Below are 21,362 nucleotides of genomic sequence, written 5' to 3'. Positions count from 1 at the left end.
TCTGGTGTACTTACAAATAAGTTTTCTATTTCATTCATGAGTATTAGATTTTATTTTTGCAAGAAAGTTTTATAATCACTTTATTTGGATATAATCACCAGTTATATTGGCATGTTGAACTTATTTATTTGAATTTGATCCTTAATATTTAATTGGACTAAACTTGCTTGACATATTCATATTTTTCAACCCTTTTTTTTATAAGTGTTGTGTGTGTTCAATATGTATTGAACATTTAATCTTGCTGAATTATTGAAATCATTATGTTATAATTCTGCTCACAATTAAAAAAATTTTTTTTTTTACTTTAATTTTATTATAATTTAATGTCTTGGGCCTGTATGAAAGAAGAGATAAGCACAGTAATTACTTTTCTTACATGTGACTGTAAAATCAGAAATGCTTTTGCAACACTTAGACACATTTCTGATATACAAATTCTTTCGAAACTCTTCCTTTATTTTATGGAAACAAGGCAATGGGCTGATTTAATTATTAATGTGATTGGCATTCCTCTTTTCTAGAAAGGTTTTCTCTGTTATCAATATCTTTAACTAATGATTATTTTAATTTACAATAATTATGTTCCAAATTATCTTTAAAAGTTTTAACCCTTTGCTAATGGCTTGTACAACTGATGGACCAAAATAGCAAGTGTTATCATTCTAAGTGTCGTAAGTGCTATGTAAAAAATAGTGTAGTGTGCTTTTTTTTTCTTTTCATAAAACTTTTCTGTGCTTTTAGAATTATTTCCCACATTAAATCTGAGAAAAAGTTAAAACATTGCTCCCTAAAAGAGTACATTGCACTATATAAAGCATACCATTTTGCTCATTAGAACAGCAATTTCTTTAAATGCGGGCCAATTTTAATTGAGTTCTATTATACTTTTTTTTTTATAATGAACCCATTTAAAAAACTTTGCAATCATTATTGCTGAAAAAAATAATGAAATTTTATGCTTTTATTTTAAGTGTTTCTTGTGATCCTTGAAACAGATGACTTCATTCTATTTTTTGTTAAGATCAAAAGTAGTGCAATTCATACTTTTTATTGCTTCTTTGTCGTATACTAATGAATTTTTCATATGATGTTTTTTAAAAATTCACTAAACTATTTTTCTTATTATATTATCAACATATTTAGAAAAGTTTATTTTGATAGCTGAAATTAAAATGATTATTGCTGATGCATTAATTTTTAATCTCTAACTCAAGTTTCAAAACTCCTCTCTCAAAAGATATTTAATTGTATAGTATTTCACTGCATTTCAGTGAAGCCTAATTATTTTTCTAGATTGTTATAAAGTCAAAATGTTTTATTTTAGCATGCTGCAGAGCTGGAAAAGAAACAAAATGAATCTGAAAATAAGAAATTGATTGGCACTGTTATACAATATGGTGGAGTTATGCAAGTAAATATCCAAGTTTTCATTTTGATAATTTAAACTTTTTACAAATTATAATGTGTGCATTATTCGATTGTTGCATAATATACTAGCAGAGTTCTCCCTAGGTATCGAAAAGGGCAGGGTGCTGCCTCTCAGAAAAGGGAACAACACTGTAAAAATTTATCAAAATTTGTAATATTATGTCTATGTGTGAGATACTGAATTTGGTCCTCAACAATTTTTAAATTACCCCCTTATATTATTTTATGTGTGTATTTCAAAAAATAATTCTCTCTCATGAAGGTAAGAGAAAATTTGTAGTTTATAAAAATAATTAAAAGCATGCTAAAAAGACAATCTCTGAATATTTTTTTAAAAAAAATGAAAAGTAAAAAAAAAAATAATAATAATTGATAAACAACTTGGAAAGCTTTTTATATTAATTTGAATTAAAAATTGTGAGGAAATAAACATTTAAAGTTGCATTTTTTTAAAAAATAGGTATATATTTAAGAAATAATTCTAAAATTTATTAATGAAGAAGAAATGTTTATAAGTATTAAGAGATACTTATAAACATTTAACTCATTAAATGTTTATAAGTATCTCTTATTCCTCCCCCTTTGAGATACTTATAAACATTTAATGAGTTTAGAATAAACCCTAACAAAGTAAATATTATAAATTAAACTTATTAGCAGAATAAAGCCTATAGGCACAGATAATTTTGCTAGTATGTAATTATTATTTAAACAGTGAATTATTATTATTTTTAAATGGAATATGAATAAAAAGGCAATGTTATTTATCGCTGGCCGTTTATTTTTACAAAAAGGACAAAGAGGGCACATTTATAGGGATCAAAGAGCAGGCAGGGTGGACTGCCCTTCTAAAAACACTTAGGGAGAACACTGATACTAGTAAGAGTTTATCTGCAGCTAATTGCAGAAACAATCATTGCCTATCTTTAAACATTTTTTGAACAAGACTCAAAATTTTAAGTTTGAGAAAAAAACAAGATAAAACTTAAAAGAAATGAATGCTAGACTCAATGGTATTCCTTAAAGCCTTTTAATTTTATCGAAACGGCTGTATATCTTGATTTATTTCCATTTGTTATCTTTATGAAGTTGTTTTCTCTGTAATTTATATCAGGACAAAGATAGTCTTCTGCTCTTATGGAATTTAAAATGATAAGTTTCATTAATATGTATGTTATGCTTAACATATGTGTTGCATATAGGACAAACATAATTAAATTCTACACATGTGGACGTACCACATGCCATCTCTTTATTTTATTACTTATTGTATGCTAAAATGAAAATATATAATATTTTTCTGTATTTTCATTAAAGGAGTTCTAATATATCTATTTATTTCTTTTTGTAGTTATTACATCTGAAGAGCAACAAGTATCTGACTGTCAATAAAAGATTGCCTGCACTTTTAGAAAAAAATGCAATGAGAGTTTGTCTAGATTCTGCTGGCAATGAAGGCTCTTGGTTTTACATTGTGCCTTTTTATAAACTGAGATCAACAGGAGATAATGTATGTTTTTTTCCCTATCATTAACTATGACTTGATTTAAATAACGTAGTATCAAAAATATTTTAATTATGTAGTTACTGTTGGTATAATGAAATCAATTTTTAGGTTGTTGTGGGAGACAAAGTCGTTTTAACACCAGTAAATGCTGGGCAACCTCTACATGCTAGTAATTATGAACTCCAGGATAATCCAGGATGCAAAGAAGTGAGTTTAAAAACATAAACTTTTTTTTAAAAAAATATTATTGGTGTTAAATTTTCCAAAATTTTGTTTTGTTTTCAGAAATTCAGTTTCGTTTTGTTAACTTTCAAAATTGATTATTTGTTATCATTGCTTGAAAATTGTAAACCATGAAGCTTTGGTTTTCCATTATTTATTTATTAATTTGTTTTAATTGTTTATTCTTTCACATCCTATTTGAACCACTGTTTAGTGAGCCAATTGTTTTTATTTTATCTTTTATGGATATTTTAATTTTATTATTTGGTTGAAATAATATGGAAAAAGCAGAACAAGAAGTTTTTTTCCACCTCAAAAAGTTATTATGCAACAGGGTAAAAATCTTTACTACATCAAAATATATACTTATACTTAAAAATCAAAATAAGTTGTAAGTATGTGCATCAAAATAATACTTTTAATGTTACAGTATATTTATTAAAATAAAATTTTCTTCCAAGAAAAGGATTTATTTTTTTCGAATTTTTTTTCCTTCTAAAATCAAGCTTTACATTAACATCAAATTTTTTCCTTGTTTCAAACATCACTATGATGTGTATATATCACCATATTATGTATATATTATGTATCCATGCTATTAATATTAATAAATTCATTGTTAGCAATTAAAATCACATTGATTGCAATAGCTTAATTAATTATTGTTTGAATGGGTTATTTAATGAAGGGAAAGCGCAGAGTCCAAAAATGTTTGACTATCCATAATAAAATGTGAAAAAAATTATTTCTAATCATTTAATAAACAGAAGGGTATGGTATAATTTAAAATATTACAATTGCTACTTAGTGTGAAAGGGATATACATAGAAGTAAAAAAAAATTTGTGCATTTATATTAATATAAATGTTTCCCTTTTGTCAATTTTTTGAAGAGTTTTTTCAGGAAAAATAGTATCATGTTATATAATAGTTTGAACATGTTTCTATCGCATTAAAAAATTGCATCATATTAAAACATGTGTAAAATGATAGGTATGATTAGATTAGATTAGACAATAGATTTTTTCCCCAAATATTAGATATGTTAAAAAGATTAGTTTATTTTATCACCTCTAAGGTTAAAAATAACTTGTTGAGTCTTTTTTTCTTTTCGGTAGGGTTTATTTTTGTTAAGCAATTTTGTCTTCTACTTATATTTCCATATTTACGCAGGTTAATGCTGTAAATTCGAATACAAGTTGGAAAATATCACTTTTTATGGAGTATAAGGAAAATATTGATGATGTTCTTAAAGGCGTAAGTTTCATTTTTATTTATTTATTAGTTTTAATTAATTTAATGTTTCAAATGTTTGCATCAAAAATCAATAAATGATTGAATAAATGAAATTAGTTAATTTATTAAAAGAACTTTTAAATTTATCCACATTGTGCAAGTAATGTTTTTCCTGAAAGAGAATATCAAAAGCTAGGGTATAATAAAAGGGAAAATTCAATGCAAAAATTGCAAATTAATTATTTTTATTTCTACTTTTTGAGTTGTTTTCTACTTTACCACCCTATTATGAAAAGTTAATAACTTTGAATTTAAAACTGAAATTTACCATTTTAGGGAGATGTTGTTCGATTATTTCACGCCGAGCAAGAGAAGTTTTTAACAATGGATGATTATAAAAAAACTCAATATGTATTTCTTCGTTCAACTGGTCGTACTACTGCTACTGCTGCTACCAGCTCCAAAGCTTTATGGGAAGTTGAAGTATGTATTATCATTAGTAATTTTTTTTCATAAGTGTGTAATAATCGTAATTCTTATTATTTTAAAATTATGATTTTTTTTTAAAAGCAATTAAAGTTGTAGAATGTTATTTTTCATTAGTAAATAAGAAGAAATATAAAATACATGAATGCATATTTTAATAGTTACAAGTAAATTGATTTTATGGTTAATTAAAATTTATTTTTTGGTTAAAATTTTGGTTTTTCTCTAATTCCGTAGTTTGTTTGTGCATTACTAAGAAAAAATGTACTTTTTATTTTTCAAACTAAAGCTCTCATTTTTTATGCAGAGCATCTATGAGGCTGCCTTAGACATAGACTAGATTTGTAGTAGACTACATTACCTTACAAATGTGAGAAAACACTAATGTCTTTCGACAATATTTTTCAAACTGAATAATGTAATTTTTTATAAAAATGTATCAATTCAGATCATTCTTGTTAATTGTTTTTTTCCCTTAAAAAATCAAAAAAGAAAAAAAATCAAGAAAATTTTTTTTATTCATTACACTATGGCTAAAAATATCTAGAAAAAGTGGTTTTGTGTTTTATTAAAGCCATGTTAGGCATAAATTATGTTGTAATTTCTAAAAAAAAATCATTATTTCTTAGGTGGTACAGCATGACCCTTGCAGAGGAGGTGCTGGTCACTGGAACAGTTTATTCAGATTTAAACATTTAGCAACGGGACATTATTTAGCTGCTGAAGTAGATAATGATGACACTGTTGATGCCATGAGATCGAAATTACGGGGTTTGTCAAATAATCAGGTGTTTAGCTTAGTTGCTGTACCACACTCTACTGATATAGCTTCTATATTTGAACTTGATGCAACAACTCTTTCAAGAGGAGATGATTTAGTGCCTCAGTATGGAGATTTTCTTATATTGTTTTTATCTCCTTAAATTTTAACAATCTTAACCTCAATTTTTATTTATTTTCAACTGTATAAATTTCTCTCTGATTTGTAATTTTGTAAACTTATTCAGGGTGCGTAGCGTTTTTAAAAAGTGCTTTAAGGTGCTTATTTTCGATTTTCGTTTTTTAAAAGCCTTTAAAGGTACTTTTTTCATAGGGAGTTTTTAAAAAGTGCTTTATTTTCTCTTTTCCAAAATGAAATATTTTTTCTTTACCATATTTATTTTGGCCACAAATTATGCAAAATGGCAATGTTCTATTTAGCGTTTTCACAATGAATTCAACCCCAATCTATTTCGGTGTGTCGTCGGTACGGACCGACGAGTATATGGAAACGCCATTCGTTTGATGAAATACTTGCGGGTCCGCATGTGCGTACACTGAGCTGGATTCAGTGAGATTCTTCCACTCTCATGTGCAACTTTGCTGTATTTTACAAGATATTCTGAATTTCAGGATTCAGTTACTTTTAAATTGATAATTTAAAAATACTTCATATTTATAACAGTAGGGCTGATTGTGCTCCTGAAAAAATCCGGATTTCCGCCCGGAAGTTTCCGCAGATCAAAGGTTTAGACGTTTCAAAAAATCATTGATCCCAAAAGTTTCCGGAAATCAAATTTTCAAAGGTGGAACTTAAAAACAAAGTTTATTTTATTTTTTGTAAGGGAGAGCCAGATAAGCTTATATTCAAGAATAATATTCATTTTTTATCAGTATATAGTTATTATAATCATAAACTCAAGAAAGACATATTTGTAAATTTCAATTACTTTTCCATTCTTATCTCCAGGTCATCGTAGGTATGTGTAAATGGTATAGGTATGTGTAAAATTTTAAATACATTTTAAGTAAGCTAAGAAATATTGAGAAAAAGGAAAAAACCTTGTTAAAATTTTTTTCCAATTTTTTGATTTTTTTTTTTTTAGTCAAGAAATTTTTTGGAATTTTGACTTGGGCTCACAATCACCCGTGTAATAGGTAATATCCTTACGCCAAAATTTTGGGTTTTTGACTATAGTAAAAAACTGTCAAGAGTTTTTATTGACAGGAAGGATAAAACCTTTAACTGTCAAAAACTTGTTCACTCTACCTAAGTATGATATTTTTTTAAAGTGCTCAAAAATATTTTTTGAGTGTTTGAAAAGTGCTTAAAAGGTGCTTATTTTTTGTTGAAAAATTTGACGACGCACCCTGTTGTTTATTTTATATAAAATTGCACTTTAACAAAATATACTGCATGCTGTTTTTTCATAGTTTTTATTCGTGCTTTTGTTATTTATGAAGATATTGTTAAAATTCTTACTTTTCAGTTAAAATTTCAAATATCTAATAAAATGCTAATAGTTTTTCATCATAGACTTTATTGTGGTGTGAATGTTATATTTTGTTGGTGTATGTCTTCATAATCTCAGATTAATTTATTTTAGACAATTACTCATAAGTTTTCAGACAGGTTCCTTAGATGTATGTGTAATTTAAGTATTATGCCGTTTATAGGAAAAAATGTGAGGAATGTATCATTTTGCTCAAGTGAATGATATATTTTCAGAACCATGTATCTTTTTTATAAAAATTAGTGTTATTTTTTAACTATATTATTTCCCCCCCCAAAAAAAACAATAATTCACAGTTTTGCTACGTAAAAATTATTATTTTTCTGAACTATATTTTTTAAGAAAAAAATAAAGCAATATTTCACAATTTTGCTATTTTATCTGCCAAATTCATGTCTCATAACATATGTTTCAATAGTACGGTTAAAAAGTATGCATAGAAGACAGTGTGACTTCTTTAATTCAAAATATTGTGAAAATGCTCAAAATATTTTGGAATTCTGAAACCTAAGTTGCTGTTTTCTCAACATTGTTCATAAATGTTCACATACGTTTTTTGGATGAATTTCTAATAGAATGTAGTTCAAAATCAAATCAGGTACAAATCAATATTTTATTTTAAATTCTTCTTTAGAAATAGTGCAATTTAACTGCCTTACAAAGTGATGAAAAGTTTTTATTTTCTTACTTATTTAATAATTTTTTTTTCTTTATGCCATTCTGTTAATTCCTTTTAGATCTTCATATGTGAGATTACGTCATTTATGTACCAACACTTGGGTGCATAGCACGACTATACCAATTGATAAAGAAGAAGAACGACCTGTTATGTCAAAAGTATGTCATTGATTTTAAATTTTTGCTGAATGAGTTGAAATTTACTGTTAAAAAAATTGTGTAGTATTTTATAAATTAAAATTCACATTAATTTCATAATTAAAATGGAAAAAAACTGTGCTCCAATAATAAATAACTTATAATGACATAGCAATATTACTATTATTATTATTATTTTGATTGAAACTTGTTTAAATTTGAAACTTATTGAAAACAAAAAACATTATTTTGCAAAACAATGTTTTAAGGTTATTTTTTTTAGTATAATATTAAATTCTATAATAATATGGACAATTTTACTCTATAATGTATAGATTGATTTGTTTTTCCTTCATAGGTGGGATGTGCTCCAATAAAAGAAGATAAAGAAGCTTTTGCAATCGTCCCTGTTTCTGCTACTGAAGTTAGAGATTTAGATTTTGCAAATGATGCTTGTAAAGTACTTGATTCTATATCTGGCAACTTAGAGAAAGGGCAAATTATTCAAAATGAGAGAAGGTATATTTTTAAGGAATCACTTTTTTTCTTTTTGAATTATTTTTTTCATTCAATCATATTTGATTAGTTAAGCTGATATGATAATGTTCTTTCGGTTTCTATTTCTTTTTTAAATCTTAGATAATGTATGGTTTTAGTCATTAATATGACTTCTCATTATCTATTTGAATAAGTAAGAGACAAGTCAATGTTCATATATTTGTGAAAAGATTATATATCTTGATTGGTTCTATGATTTTTCTTTATTTGTAATCAGATATACATATCTTTAACAATAGATAATTGTAGGAACTTGTTAAAATTTTTGAATTTCGCAGAAGAGAGAGACTGCTTTTTTTATATTAAAATATTTCACACCTTGTAGTGTTGCCCTGAATTTTATTTGCTGCTGTCTTGTAGATACCAGGTATTAATGTTAAAATGCATTTAAGTATTTTGTTTGCTGTTAATTTAAGTTTTATTTAACTCATTTATGTAAATTCCAGTTGTTGATGCTATGAAATTTATTTAAAATATACATACAAACTTGCTTAAAGATGTTTATAATAAAATAAGTTATCATTATTTGTTGCTATTTTCTTATATACTGAAGTTTAGTTGAACTTGTGTATTATTTATACTAAATTTTGTTTAAAAAAAAAATATATATATATTTTTTCCCCTTAGGTTTGTCACACAATTATTGCATGAAGTTATCTACTTTGTTGCGATGAAGGAAAATGATCCGAAAAAACCAGACCCTTTTGATCTTGTGGTTTCACATCCAAACCGGGAACGTCAGAAGCTTTTGCGAGAACAAAATATTCTTAAACAAGTAAATATATATATATTTATTTTTAATTTGTTACACGCCAAGTATAATTTTGAGTTATAAATATCAGCTTTGTTCAGTTTTGTTAACTTATTTGAACTCAGTTTTTTAAATTTATTTGTTAAAATGGTCTTTTGCGATTGAAATTTCCTTACTAACGAATATTTTACTATCCGTTAACAATTTTTAAAGTTAATATATTAATAAATTCTTTAAATGCTTTTAAGGCCTGACTTACAATCTCCCTTTAATATTTTGTTTTTTTTACATCAGAATGCTAATTTTCTTAAATATTTGAACTACTGAAATTTTGGTTATCTTTTTTGGCTTAAATAACTGCACATTCAAGTTTTCTAGAAATCTCATTAAACATATTTTATGATTTGTTTCTGAGAACCAAATTTCTAAAGTTATTTTGAGGTAAAACCAGTACTGCATTTACTTAATCTTTCTTAATTCTCAATAACTTCAAAATAAAACTCTTTTGTGTTTGGTTTTGAATAAATTTGCATTTTTAAAGATATGTGGTGAAAAATTATTTGGATCACTTTTTATAATTTAAGAATCAGTATAGCAAAAAATATCATCTTACGTAACTGACATGTAACTTATTTAATCACATGTAACTTACAGTTCAATTCATTCTTTTCTAAACAAACATTAAATATGGCTACTTATCTTAATACTGCTCTTTAGACTATTTATTATATTGTCTAGCATCTAATTACTTTTTATAAGTAATTTAATCTAATCAATTGTACAACACTGCAATATGAAACATTTGATCAAATCATATAGATATATTTAATCAAACATGAGAAATCAGAGAGAAATAAAAAAAAACATGGTTATGTAACTTTCTCAATACAATCCTATACATTCACTTATGGGGAAGGAAAAAGGTAACTTTTTATGTCTCCTTTATTTCATGACAATATAACAGAATAAAATGTATTTTCTGTGGGACAACACACCAAATTTAGAGCTATTTTGGGTATAATTGTGACAAAAAGTATTTTTGTTAATTTTTTTGCTTTTTGCTGTAAGTTTTACTCTCTAGTTTATAACTAATTTCTAAATAAGTTATGGAAATTATTAAATAGAGGCTATGTGAGAGAAAATTATTTAATCTAATGATTAAATAGGCATTGAATGTGTCTACCTGTATGGGAGTTAGTTCTTCAAGTTTACTAATTTAAAACCAGCTTTCATTTTAAACCAGCAGAAAGTGCTCTATAATATTTTTCATAATACTGTTTGGATAGTACTCACAATAATTTCGGAATTAGTTCCCCCTTTTTTTTAGAAGATAAATATTATTTTCAAAAATTAATATCAGAAAAGTCATCCTTTTCTAAATAAATTGGCATGCATGCTTATTCTGTGTTATTAAGACAAGATAATGTGTATGTATTACAGACAAAAATATTTTATGGTATAAAAGTATTTTTAATGGTACAAAAACATTTTATTTAGAAAAGTCATTCTTTTCTAAATAAATTGGCTGCATGTCAGATTGGCAGTTTTCATGATAACTTTCTCAAAACTCCTAAAAATTTGCCATCCGCTGGATATGAGAAAAACTGACATTTCTACACACCGAATTTAAACCTGCCAAAAAGAGCATCTTGTATGTACTCTTCTGAAATGAATTATTATCAAGTTAACTCGAGTCATTGGTACATATTGCTCATACTATTGAATACAAATTGTTAATGTTTTATTGCTATATTAAAAAAAATATTTTATAAAACTAATTTTTGTGTGTACTGTACAAATGTTAACAATTTTATGGACCAATTCAGGGTTTCCATCTTTATGAGGGTGCATAGCATTTTTAAAAAGTGCTTAAAGGTGCTTACTTTCAATTTTCATTTTTTAAAAGCCCTTAAAGGTGCTTTTTTCATTGGGTGTTTTTAAAACGTGATTAATTTTCCCTTTTTCAAAATGAGATATTTCCTTTACTATATTGATTTTCACTACAAATTATGCAAGAAGACAGTTCACATTGTTCTATTCAACGTTTTCAGAATTCAACTCCAATCTATTTCGGCGCATTGTCAGTCCGTAGCGTATGAAAACGCCATTTGTTTTACATGATTAAAAATTTCATGATTTTTGACAACTGTAAAAAACAATGCCAAAAGTTTTTTTTTTGTGTTCTTTTTTTATTTTATTATTATTATTTTTTTGACATGACGGTTAAAACAAGATAAAACCGTCAATTGTCAAAAACTTTCCAACCCTGCCTAATTATATTTTTTTAAAGCGTTTACAAATATTTTTTGAGTTCTTGAAAAGTGCTTATTTTTTGTTGAATAATTTGGCTACAAACCCTGTTTATGCCTAAGTATAATTTCATGTAATTTAGTATTTTAATCTGAAATATAAAAATATATTTCTTGTTTCAATTCTGGAATTATTGTGTGCAATAAAATATTTAATTTTTATAGCTTTTTAAAATATTGCAAGCTCCATTTGTTGATTGTGGTGATGGACCGATATTACGAATGGAAGAGCTAAGTGACCCCAGACATGCTCCTTTTAAGCATATCTGTCGTTTATGCTACAGAATTTTAAGATTATCCCAGCAAGATTATCGAAAAAATCAGGTATAAAACTCCTCAATTTATTTCTCTAGAACTAGCCTAACAAACATGTATTCTGACTTAATGTATTCTACACAAGAATAACTTTTAGTTAGCTTTACATATGTTGTATATTGCATACAAATTGTTTTTTTCCTTTTTAGGAATATATAGCAAAATGGTTTGGTTTTATGCAAAAGCAAATTGGCTATGATGTGTTGGCTGAGGATACAATTACAGCTTTACTTCATAGTAATCGTAAACTGTTGGAAAAGCATATAACTGCCGCTGAAATCGAAACATTTGTCAGCCTGGTGCGCAAAAATCGTGAGAGCAGGTTCACTTATTCCCAATTACTCTTTTTTATCATTGTTTAAGCTTTGTTTAAAATTACTTTTATGCATTGTTGATAAAATGATCTATACTCCTGAAAAAAAAAGATTAGACTTGCTGGCATGATATCTTCGAGGAAATAACATTCACACTCACTGACATATTTTTTCTGAAGAAACAAATACTTTTATGAAAAATATCATCTGTCCAAACTGCTATCATGATCAAAAATTTTTTAGAAATTGTGCTATTTGTATCTGCATAGTTTTTTTTTATCAACTTTATGTAAATATTTTTATTGCATTAATTTTTTATCAACTGTAAACTTTTTTCAAAAATAAGAATTTATACAGTTTTATCCACCAAAACTAATCAGAAATGCAATTGATTTCATAAATAGGCTGAGTAATGTAATCTCAATAAATTAAACTAAACTCAGTGGCACGACAGCCCATAGAGGGCCAGGACCTTCTGTGCCCATCTCAGTTTTCTTGACCTTGGGGTGCAGGAGCAGATATTCCGGTCAGGTGGTCAGCCTAATGCGGAACCCCAAGTGTTTAGTTCCCAAGCATGCTTGGTGCTCATTTATCGACCCACTGAAGGGATGAAAGGCTGAGTCAACCTTGCCCAGTCTGAGGATCGAACCCAGGACCTGTGGCATGGGTATCTCAATATAGATGTAAGAAAAATGTTGACATTAATGTAAGAAATATGCTTTTCAGTAAAGCCCAGAGTCCAATGAAACTTGCATTAACCCCATTTTTGAACTCTTTCCTCTTTTTTTAAGATATTAAAATGTGGTAAAGAGTTTAATCTTCTATTTGGGAGTGTATTAGTGTTTCATAATATCATTATTATTGTTTCTATTTATATGCAAACTAAATTTTTATTGTTTTTGCTGTCAAAATTTTCAGAAAAGTTGCTGTCAATTTTAAGAAATATTTTATATTTCAAATTATCTAAAACAAAGAAAAGATACCCAGTCAACTCCTTAGTAAAGCTATGTCAGCTTTTTTTCATCACTAATTTATGATTATAGCAGTAATATCTTAATCTTGTAACTCTGTATTGTGAATTATTGCTATTAATATTTCTTTTTAATTGATAGTCAGCTAATAATGTGACTGTTTTGTGAGTGATAATAAAAAAAATTATATACGAGATTTAAATTAAAATGATTAACAAGTTACTAACTCTTAGCTTTTGAAATATGTCTGTAAAAAGAAAAAAAGCTTCTTTGTACCAATTTTCTCAAGCAAACATCCTCTTTTTGCTCTTTTAATATCAAGAGTAATATTATTTTTTGTCTGGATGTCTGTATGAGTAATATTATTTTTTCCCAAGCTTGAATTGTTTACCTTTTTTTAACTGCTCCAAAGCTTAATGTTAATGGTCTAATTAAAATTGTTTATTGAAATAAATATTTTTTTTTTTAATTTCCGAATTAAATCAGCACATTTAAACATAGCCATACCGAGCACATTATTGCTCGGTATGGCTATAGTTCCACTGTTTTATAGATTTGTAACATTTATTTTTTAATGGGTAAAACTTTTCCCAAAATTTATTCCATTATGTATTAAAACTATATAAGACGTTTGAGGTTTAAGAAAAATTATTTATAATATTTTTGTTGTTTTGTGTTTTTTGCAGATTTTTAGACTATTTATCTGATCTCTGTATTTCTAATAAAGTTGCAATTCCTATTACACAAGAACTTATCTGTAAAGCTGTTTTAAGCCCTAAAAATTCAGACATCCTCATTGAAACTAGGTTTGTTTGACTTTATTATTACTTTTTTTAAAAAATTAATTACATTATGCATTGCGTTGATGTAAAGAAGTTTCTTATAGAAGCTGAAATATTCGTCTTTTCATTTAATTACTTTTTTATTTTTGTGGACAGAATGGTTAGAACTCAACTGGAAGTCGAAGTTGAGGTTGAAAGTACAAGTGGGGAAGTAGAGCCAATGGTTACCATCGAAGAAGAAGAAGATGTAGTACTTTTTTGGGATAATGGTCGTAAAAGCAAAAGTGTTCGGGAGCTAGCATCTGGTGCTGCTGATAGTAACAAAGAAGATCAATCTATTCTTTCTTATTACAGGTACTTATTTCTGTTTTTCAAAAGAACCTTTTAAAAATTAGAAGTTATTAGAAGGAATTTTCTTTTTCATGTACTTAAATAATGTATTACAATATCAATAAAAATATGTATCACAGGGTCTGAAATCAGTATAAAGTAGTAGCAAAATAAAGAGGATGGTTGCTATGAAGTTTAATGAAAGTAAAATCAGGGGTCTGTTTAGAAGAAATTTAGGTCCGTTAGTGGACCCTTCACAAATTTGTTTATCTCCATTATTGTCTTGTTAATCGGCAAAACCCTTTCCGGGGGAGGGGAAAGAAAGACGTTTCAAGACAAAATAAGTTTCCCGAAGTTTAAATTTCAAATGTAGTATTCTAAAAAAATATTTCTACTTTTACAAACGCCGTGTGCGCATTCTTATTAAAATTAAATCATAATTTTTTTTGTTAATAAATAATCGATCAATTTATATTTATTCATAAAATTAATTTATAGAATATTATGTAAATAAAAATTAATTTCTGGCACTTTTTTAACTAAAATATTAAAAATTTAAGACTTGTTTAAGGTTACTCAATGTGTAACACATTAAAAGTGATATATTACTAAGTTGTGTTATTTAAAATATGCCAATTGAAATTATTAAAAATATGAGTGATTTTGCTTCGATTATTCGTCCGAAATGAACTGATTTTGTTGAGCAGTATAGGCTAAATACCAAATATTTGTATGTTGCATCTCTAATTTAGTAGCAGTAATTGTTGAGCAGAATCTTGAAAAGGCTTTTAGCAATTTTTGCAATAACAGGACCATCTTTGCACAAATTCACAAAAGCAGGACGATGGTTGAAAGAATGTGACTTAACACTTATTTTATATTCCCAAATTATGAATAGTTTTTTCACAATTTTACAAAAGCAGGACCTTTTACAAAATATCTGGACAGACCCTTGAAAATGTAGTAGCTAAATAAGGAAGTTGGTTGCTATAAAGTATTCTGAATATAGTCCTCTTGTTGCGATAAACGTAATAGAATTGTCATACTCCAAGCAAAGATAAATGCAAGGACCAGGTTAAAAACTGTCAAAAAGTTTGCTTCTTGTTTGAATTGTTTACTGTAAACTAAATTATTTTTAAAGGAAATGTCCACTTGACATTGGTTACAACAAGTTCAGGTTTCACTAAATGTATGTAATATAAAGTAGGAACAATTGTCATAGAACCTATCAATTTAAACCTGGTTTATCAATCGATTGTTGATATTTTACAGGTTTCTAAGATTATTTAAATTCCATCTAATTTATAGTTAATTTTAGTTCTTCATTGTTCTTTGCAGGCCTGCTGTTTTGTAGATTTACTGATTTGTGAATCAAAAAGTGTTGACATTTTTCTTTTACATATTCCTTCTTCCCAAAATTGTGTCAAATAACTATAAAGGACACTGTCATGTGAAATTGGGAGGGACAGAAATATTTAAATGTTTTTGTAACTTACAAAAGAAAGTTAAAAAATTTTAAAATATTTTAATTGACTGTTCAAAATTTTGTTTTGATAAATGGGAAGGAAAGAAATAAAATTTTAAAAGTATATTAATGAAATTTTTAAATTGCATTTAAGGACATGATTCCTTTATAAAGTTTGTCTTTTGTAGGTAAATAGTGATTCCACAACCCCTAGGAACCCTAACGCTCTTTAGTTCTTTTGTTGTTTACCTTCTTTTTCAATTGTTTACTTTTTTTTTGTTAGGTAATAGTGTTGTCTCAGTTTGGCATATTATAGTCATTTTTGATTTTGATATTATAGTAATTTTATTTTTTATGAAGTTCTGCATTTCACAGATAATTTTAATTGTTTTTTCACAAATAATTTTAAATGTTTTTTCACAAATAATTTTATATGTTTTTTATTTATGTATGGAATTTATTGAAAAATATTTCTAGCATGCTAATGGACATTTTTTTATCATTTTAGACATCAATTAGACCTATTTTCTGGAATGTGCCTTGATCGACAGTATTTAGCCATTAATAATTTGTCTCCTCATCTTGACATTGATCTCATTCAAAAGTAAAGAGAATTTGAAAATTTTACTTCATTTTATGATCTTGTTCTTTTATGCTTGAAAATTCTTTTTACCATCAAATACTTTAATTATGTATATATTTAATGAAACGATTTCATTCCAGATGTATGGCTGATGAGACTTTACCTTTTGACCTGAGAGCTGCATTTTGCAGATTGATGTTACATATGCATGTCGACAGGGATCCACAAGAACAAATTACACCAGTCAAATATGCTCGACTATGGTCAGATATAACTCGTAAATTATCAATTCAAGAGTATGTATCTGAAACTCGAACTATTTAATGTCCTTATTTTTGTATCAGAATGTTTACCTCATTATAAATTTTTTCTGTTCTTTTACAGTTATGATGCTAATAAACATCCAGATCCTAATAAAGAAGCAGTTAGAGCTAAATTTGCTCCCACTATTGCATTTGTAGAAGATTACCTTTGCAATGTTGTTGGCCATATGTGGTCTTTTGCCGACAGAGAACAAAATAAGCTAACTTTTGAAGTGAGTATTGATTTTTAAATTGTAATGAATTCTAAAGTTATTACATTTAAAAATCAATAACTTGGTTATCTTGATAAGATAAGCAGCTGTTTGTATATCCTTATTACAGCTTTGACAAACTTATTTGTTAACCATTAACCTGTCAATATTCCACACATAGGCTTTGAGTTTTTGAGCAATTTTAATTTTAATGAGCAATAAAAGGCTAAATTACCTTATTTTTCATACATTTAAAATTTACATTATGAAGTATTTTTTGCATTTATTTCAGTTCCATTTTCATATTTTGTTTTAATTTTTTATTAGTTTCAGGAATTTGATATAATTTATAAATTTTTCTGTCGTTTGTAATATGATTTATTAAAAATTTCCAATTTTTATAATACAATTACAATACTTAAAAGCTTTTAAAGAGATATAACGCTATATTCGGTATCATGTTCAGAATTTTATATGAAAATTTTTAAAAAATAAATAAATTGTTTACAAGCAAAATTTTGACCATAAGACAAAAAAAAAAAGGTTAAACAAACAAAAGATTTAATTAAAATAGTAAGTTTTTCTTCCATGTTAAATAAATTTTAGATTATATTTAGGTATTTAACAAAATATAATTTAATTTGGACGCATTAAAGTTTTAGTTTTCATGTTCCTGTTATAGCAATGTTCTGTTATTTACGAAGTTTTTGTTCAGTCCAAAGAGCATAATTATTATTTAAGAAACATAATTATTGTATAATTAACACTTTTCTAAAGAGAATTCATAATAATATAAAATTGTTTCAATTTATGTTTTTTAGTAGCACAGTTTTTATCTTATTGATGATATAAGTGCATTGCAATCATTAAGTTAGATGAAAGGTTATTATTATTTAATTTTTTTTGTTGCAATTATGGTTAAAATGTGTCTCTCAAAATGAATCTGCAACAAATAGAGTAAAGAATGTCAAAACTATCTTTACCTTTTTTCAATCCTTTTTTAAAACTATTTTACCTTCTTCTAAAAAAATTTGTTATTTTGTTTACTTAGAAATTTTTCTTCTATATCTGACAGTAAATTTTAAAAAAAATTGAATTGGTAAAATATTAGCATTGTGGCAAATGGAGAATTCTAGAGAATTTGTTATGAATCTGAAATATTTCAAAATATTTATAATCAATTAAAAGAGGTACTTATCGCTTGAAATTTTTTTATTGGTTTATTTTGTATTTTTAATATTTTTTTTTGATTCAAAATTAATTACTCTTTTCTAGGTTGTGAAGTTGGCTCGTGAATTGATTTATTTTGGATTCTACAGTTTCTGTGATCTTTTACGGCTCACAAAAACTTTATTAAGTATTTTAGACTGTGTTCCAGAATCCAGCTTTTTGAATGGTAAATTAACAGCTGCTGATTTAGATGGTAAGTTGATATAATTTTCCATGGAATATAGGTTCATTTTATTCACTTTAAGAAGTAGATCACTAATTTTAACTTTTTCACGTGTTTATATGCAGTTACTAATATAATTTTGTAGTACCTTATCTTCTGATTTTAAAAAATAGATTTTTTTTTATCATTTTTTATTTGATAATTGCAATTCTATAGTCTAAAAATTTACATAATTTTATGTTTTGTTAACTGCTCATTGAAGCTAACAATCAGTTCATGAAGATTTTTTATAACAGGCATTTGAATTGAAAATGGTCTTTGCATAGCATTCATAATTCTTGAAACTGCTTTAGTTGTAATTAGTATAGAATATATAGATGAGTATAAGTATAAATGAAACAAATAAAATTACCTTGCATTCTGATATATAAGTCATTCTTAGAAAAAGTAGAATTCAATACTGACTTTAAAAAAAAAATTTGAATTAGGTTTATACTTCTGAGCTTAAGAATTAACTCTAATAGTGGTTCAGATCCCATACACAGATCAAGTTATTTAATTATGAAATAATTAAGATCCACAGACCTTACCACCATTTTCACACACATGAATGATAGGGTTTTGTAGGTGTGTGATCGTTAAAAAAATGCAGCTGATTGTCTAAATCGTTGGTCTCCAAACCATCGATCACAAGCTACTAATAGCTGGTGGGGACATTTTCAATAGAGTGCATTTACATTTTGGTTGGCTGACAGACAGTTCAATTTCAAACATTGAATGATCCTGCATCAGAGAGTGACTTAAACAGACGGCACTCTTTGGGGTTCCTTTTATGCACTTTCCTCTTATCTCTATTTTGATGAGCCAAATACTTAGGTCCTTTGTAGACCATATTGATTTGTAGATAGCATGCTTTAATTTTAAATCTTTTTTTTTTAAAAAAAATTTGTTTATATTTAATAATTTCCAGACATTATACGTCCTCAAAATTTTTATGTAACATTTGTGCATGTGTACATTATGACTGTAATTATTTTGCAAGCTGACAAAGAGGAGGAATCTTCTGTGGCAGAAACAAAGGAAAAGAAACCAGGTGATTTTAGCAACCCAAAAGTTCTCTACCGATGTTGTGTTGTTTATGTCACTCCTCCTTTTATTCTATTTATTATTTATATTTTATTGATTTGCTAAATTAATTTCTAAAATTTTCTTTAAAAGTATAGTTTTTTTTCCTCCATTTCTTTTCATTTTGTTTCTTCACATGTGTCTGTAAGTCTTCATTTTTTATGTGTTTTTTTTCCCTAGCAAAATAAAATGTTATAGCATTTTACAAAAAGAACAATAAAATAATAATCTAGACCAGTTGAATTTTTTTTTTTTTTTTGATCAATAAAAATTACTTATGTTGTATGTTAGACATAGATAAAAGTTTCAGTTTAAGTTCTGCTAAAAAAAAAATAGAGTTCAGTAATTCAAACCAGAAATGCTGTCCCCTCGTTGCGTGCCCTACCTGAGAAAATTTTCAAATAAAACTTTAAATTATCATAACATACGTAATTACAATTTTGGTCACCATAGTTCGTTACATTCTGTTAAAATAGCTGTGTACTCTATTTTTTTATGGCACATTCCTTTGAATTACTGATAAGCCACTTCAATAACTGTAAGTGTTTTAACTAAATAAATGTGTTATAAAAAGCAGATTATTAACATATTTTCGACAAAGCAATGGTACCTTTATTAGAGTTCTGGAAATGCTATTAATTCAAATAACCAGTTTGCTGATATGTTTTATGGAGAAGATTAACAGAACCATTATTTTTAAATTCTGATTGCAATCTATCAAAGGTTTTATTAATTCTAGGATTGTAGTATTTTGTAAATTGTGTTATTCAATTAAAGGTTAATACATTGGATAAAGATTCAAGATGACCAATTTCAGAGATCTCTCATTATCACTTTCAATCATTTCACTTCTGTTCGAGTTTGCATTTTAAAAAAAATGATGTTTTTATTTTGATTCGTTAATTATTGTAGTTTGTTAATTATTGTATTGTAGTTCATTAATTATTATCAAATGTAAAAGTTTTGTCAGGAAATAAATTTTTGAGCGAGTTATTATTTAATTTCTTCTTTTTTTTTACTCGTGGTGGTGTTCTAAAATCCATGGGTGAAATTTTTTTTGGACATGCATTTTAAAAAATATGATGTGTTTTTTTAATCATCAATTATTGTAGTTTGTTAATTATTGTATTGTAGCTCATTAATTATTATAAAATTAAAAAGTTTTGTCAGGAGAAAATTTTTTAAACGAGTTATTATATAATTTCTTCTTTTTTTTTTAGCTCGTGGTGGTGTTCTGAAATCCATTGGTGACATGGGTGCTGTAATGACCAATATGGTGTTGGGCACATCCGGTATGACTAAGCAAGTCAATGCAACTATGCAAAAGAAAGCCTCTATAACAGGTGCTGAAGATACTTTAGTCATGGATACCAAGCTGAAAATAATAGAAATTTTGCAGGTGCGTCTTTTTTTCTTTATTATCATTTCTATTATTCTTACTTTCTTTTTCTTTTTTTATTTAAATATGTTCCTAATTTACTTCAATTTTAATAATTTTTTAATGCTTTTTCTAGTTTATTTTAAATGTTCGCCTTGACTATAGAATAACTGGATTACTTTCAATTTTTAAACGAGAATTTGATGAAAGTCAAGATAAAAGTGCTTCTGAGGAAACATTGACTATTGGAGAAAAAGGTACTATATAGATATTTTTACTACTTACCATATTGTGATAAAAATTTATTGCAAGTACTATATTTCTGCTTGATAAAAACTATGTTTGAAAGACAAATTGCTTCCTTTTAAATTGATTTTGAAATTGAATTGACTTCTAAAATGAAATTGTAGCTGTTATTATTTTTTTGTCGCCTGTTGTCTGTTGCGCAATCCAGGAAGGCCGCAGAACTGGGAAATCTAGGCAAACAGATAAAAGTCATAAATTTTTATCAATCTAGAAAAATCAGAGGATTGTCCATTAAGTCTGGGCAATCAGGGGTTGTGGTATCTAAACATCTGATATGTTTTTTGCAGAAAAATAAGTC

At 26.8% G+C, this 21,362-nt stretch overlaps 1 protein-coding gene across 1 annotated transcript in view; it reads left to right on the top strand.

Annotated features, from left to right (window-relative positions):
* The window catches only part of LOC107439907 (Inositol 1,4,5,-trisphosphate receptor), a 100,677-nt gene that overhangs the window by 5,260 nt on the left and 74,055 nt on the right, over window positions 1–21,362 (top strand). Inside the window, 19 exon segments of the mRNA XM_043040886.2 lie at window positions 1,328–1,414; window positions 2,783–2,941; window positions 3,047–3,145; window positions 4,333–4,416; window positions 4,732–4,878; window positions 5,511–5,767; window positions 7,892–7,991; window positions 8,329–8,489; window positions 9,156–9,303; window positions 11,754–11,912; window positions 12,053–12,225; window positions 13,875–13,994; window positions 14,127–14,324; window positions 16,274–16,369; window positions 16,489–16,644; window positions 16,733–16,883; window positions 18,138–18,285; window positions 20,601–20,779; window positions 20,895–21,015. Coding sequence (XP_042896820.1) covers window positions 1,328–1,414; window positions 2,783–2,941; window positions 3,047–3,145; window positions 4,333–4,416; window positions 4,732–4,878; window positions 5,511–5,767; window positions 7,892–7,991; window positions 8,329–8,489; window positions 9,156–9,303; window positions 11,754–11,912; window positions 12,053–12,225; window positions 13,875–13,994; window positions 14,127–14,324; window positions 16,274–16,369; window positions 16,489–16,644; window positions 16,733–16,883; window positions 18,138–18,285; window positions 20,601–20,779; window positions 20,895–21,015 — 2,743 coding nt within the window.

Source organism: Parasteatoda tepidariorum, chromosome 4 (assembly GCF_043381705.1).
Source record: "Parasteatoda tepidariorum isolate YZ-2023 chromosome 4, CAS_Ptep_4.0, whole genome shotgun sequence".
Classification (NCBI taxonomy): Eukaryota; Metazoa; Arthropoda; class Arachnida; order Araneae; family Theridiidae; genus Parasteatoda; species Parasteatoda tepidariorum.
The sequence above is the reverse complement of the archived record's forward strand: the minus strand, read 5'-3'. Positions and strand labels throughout refer to the sequence as shown.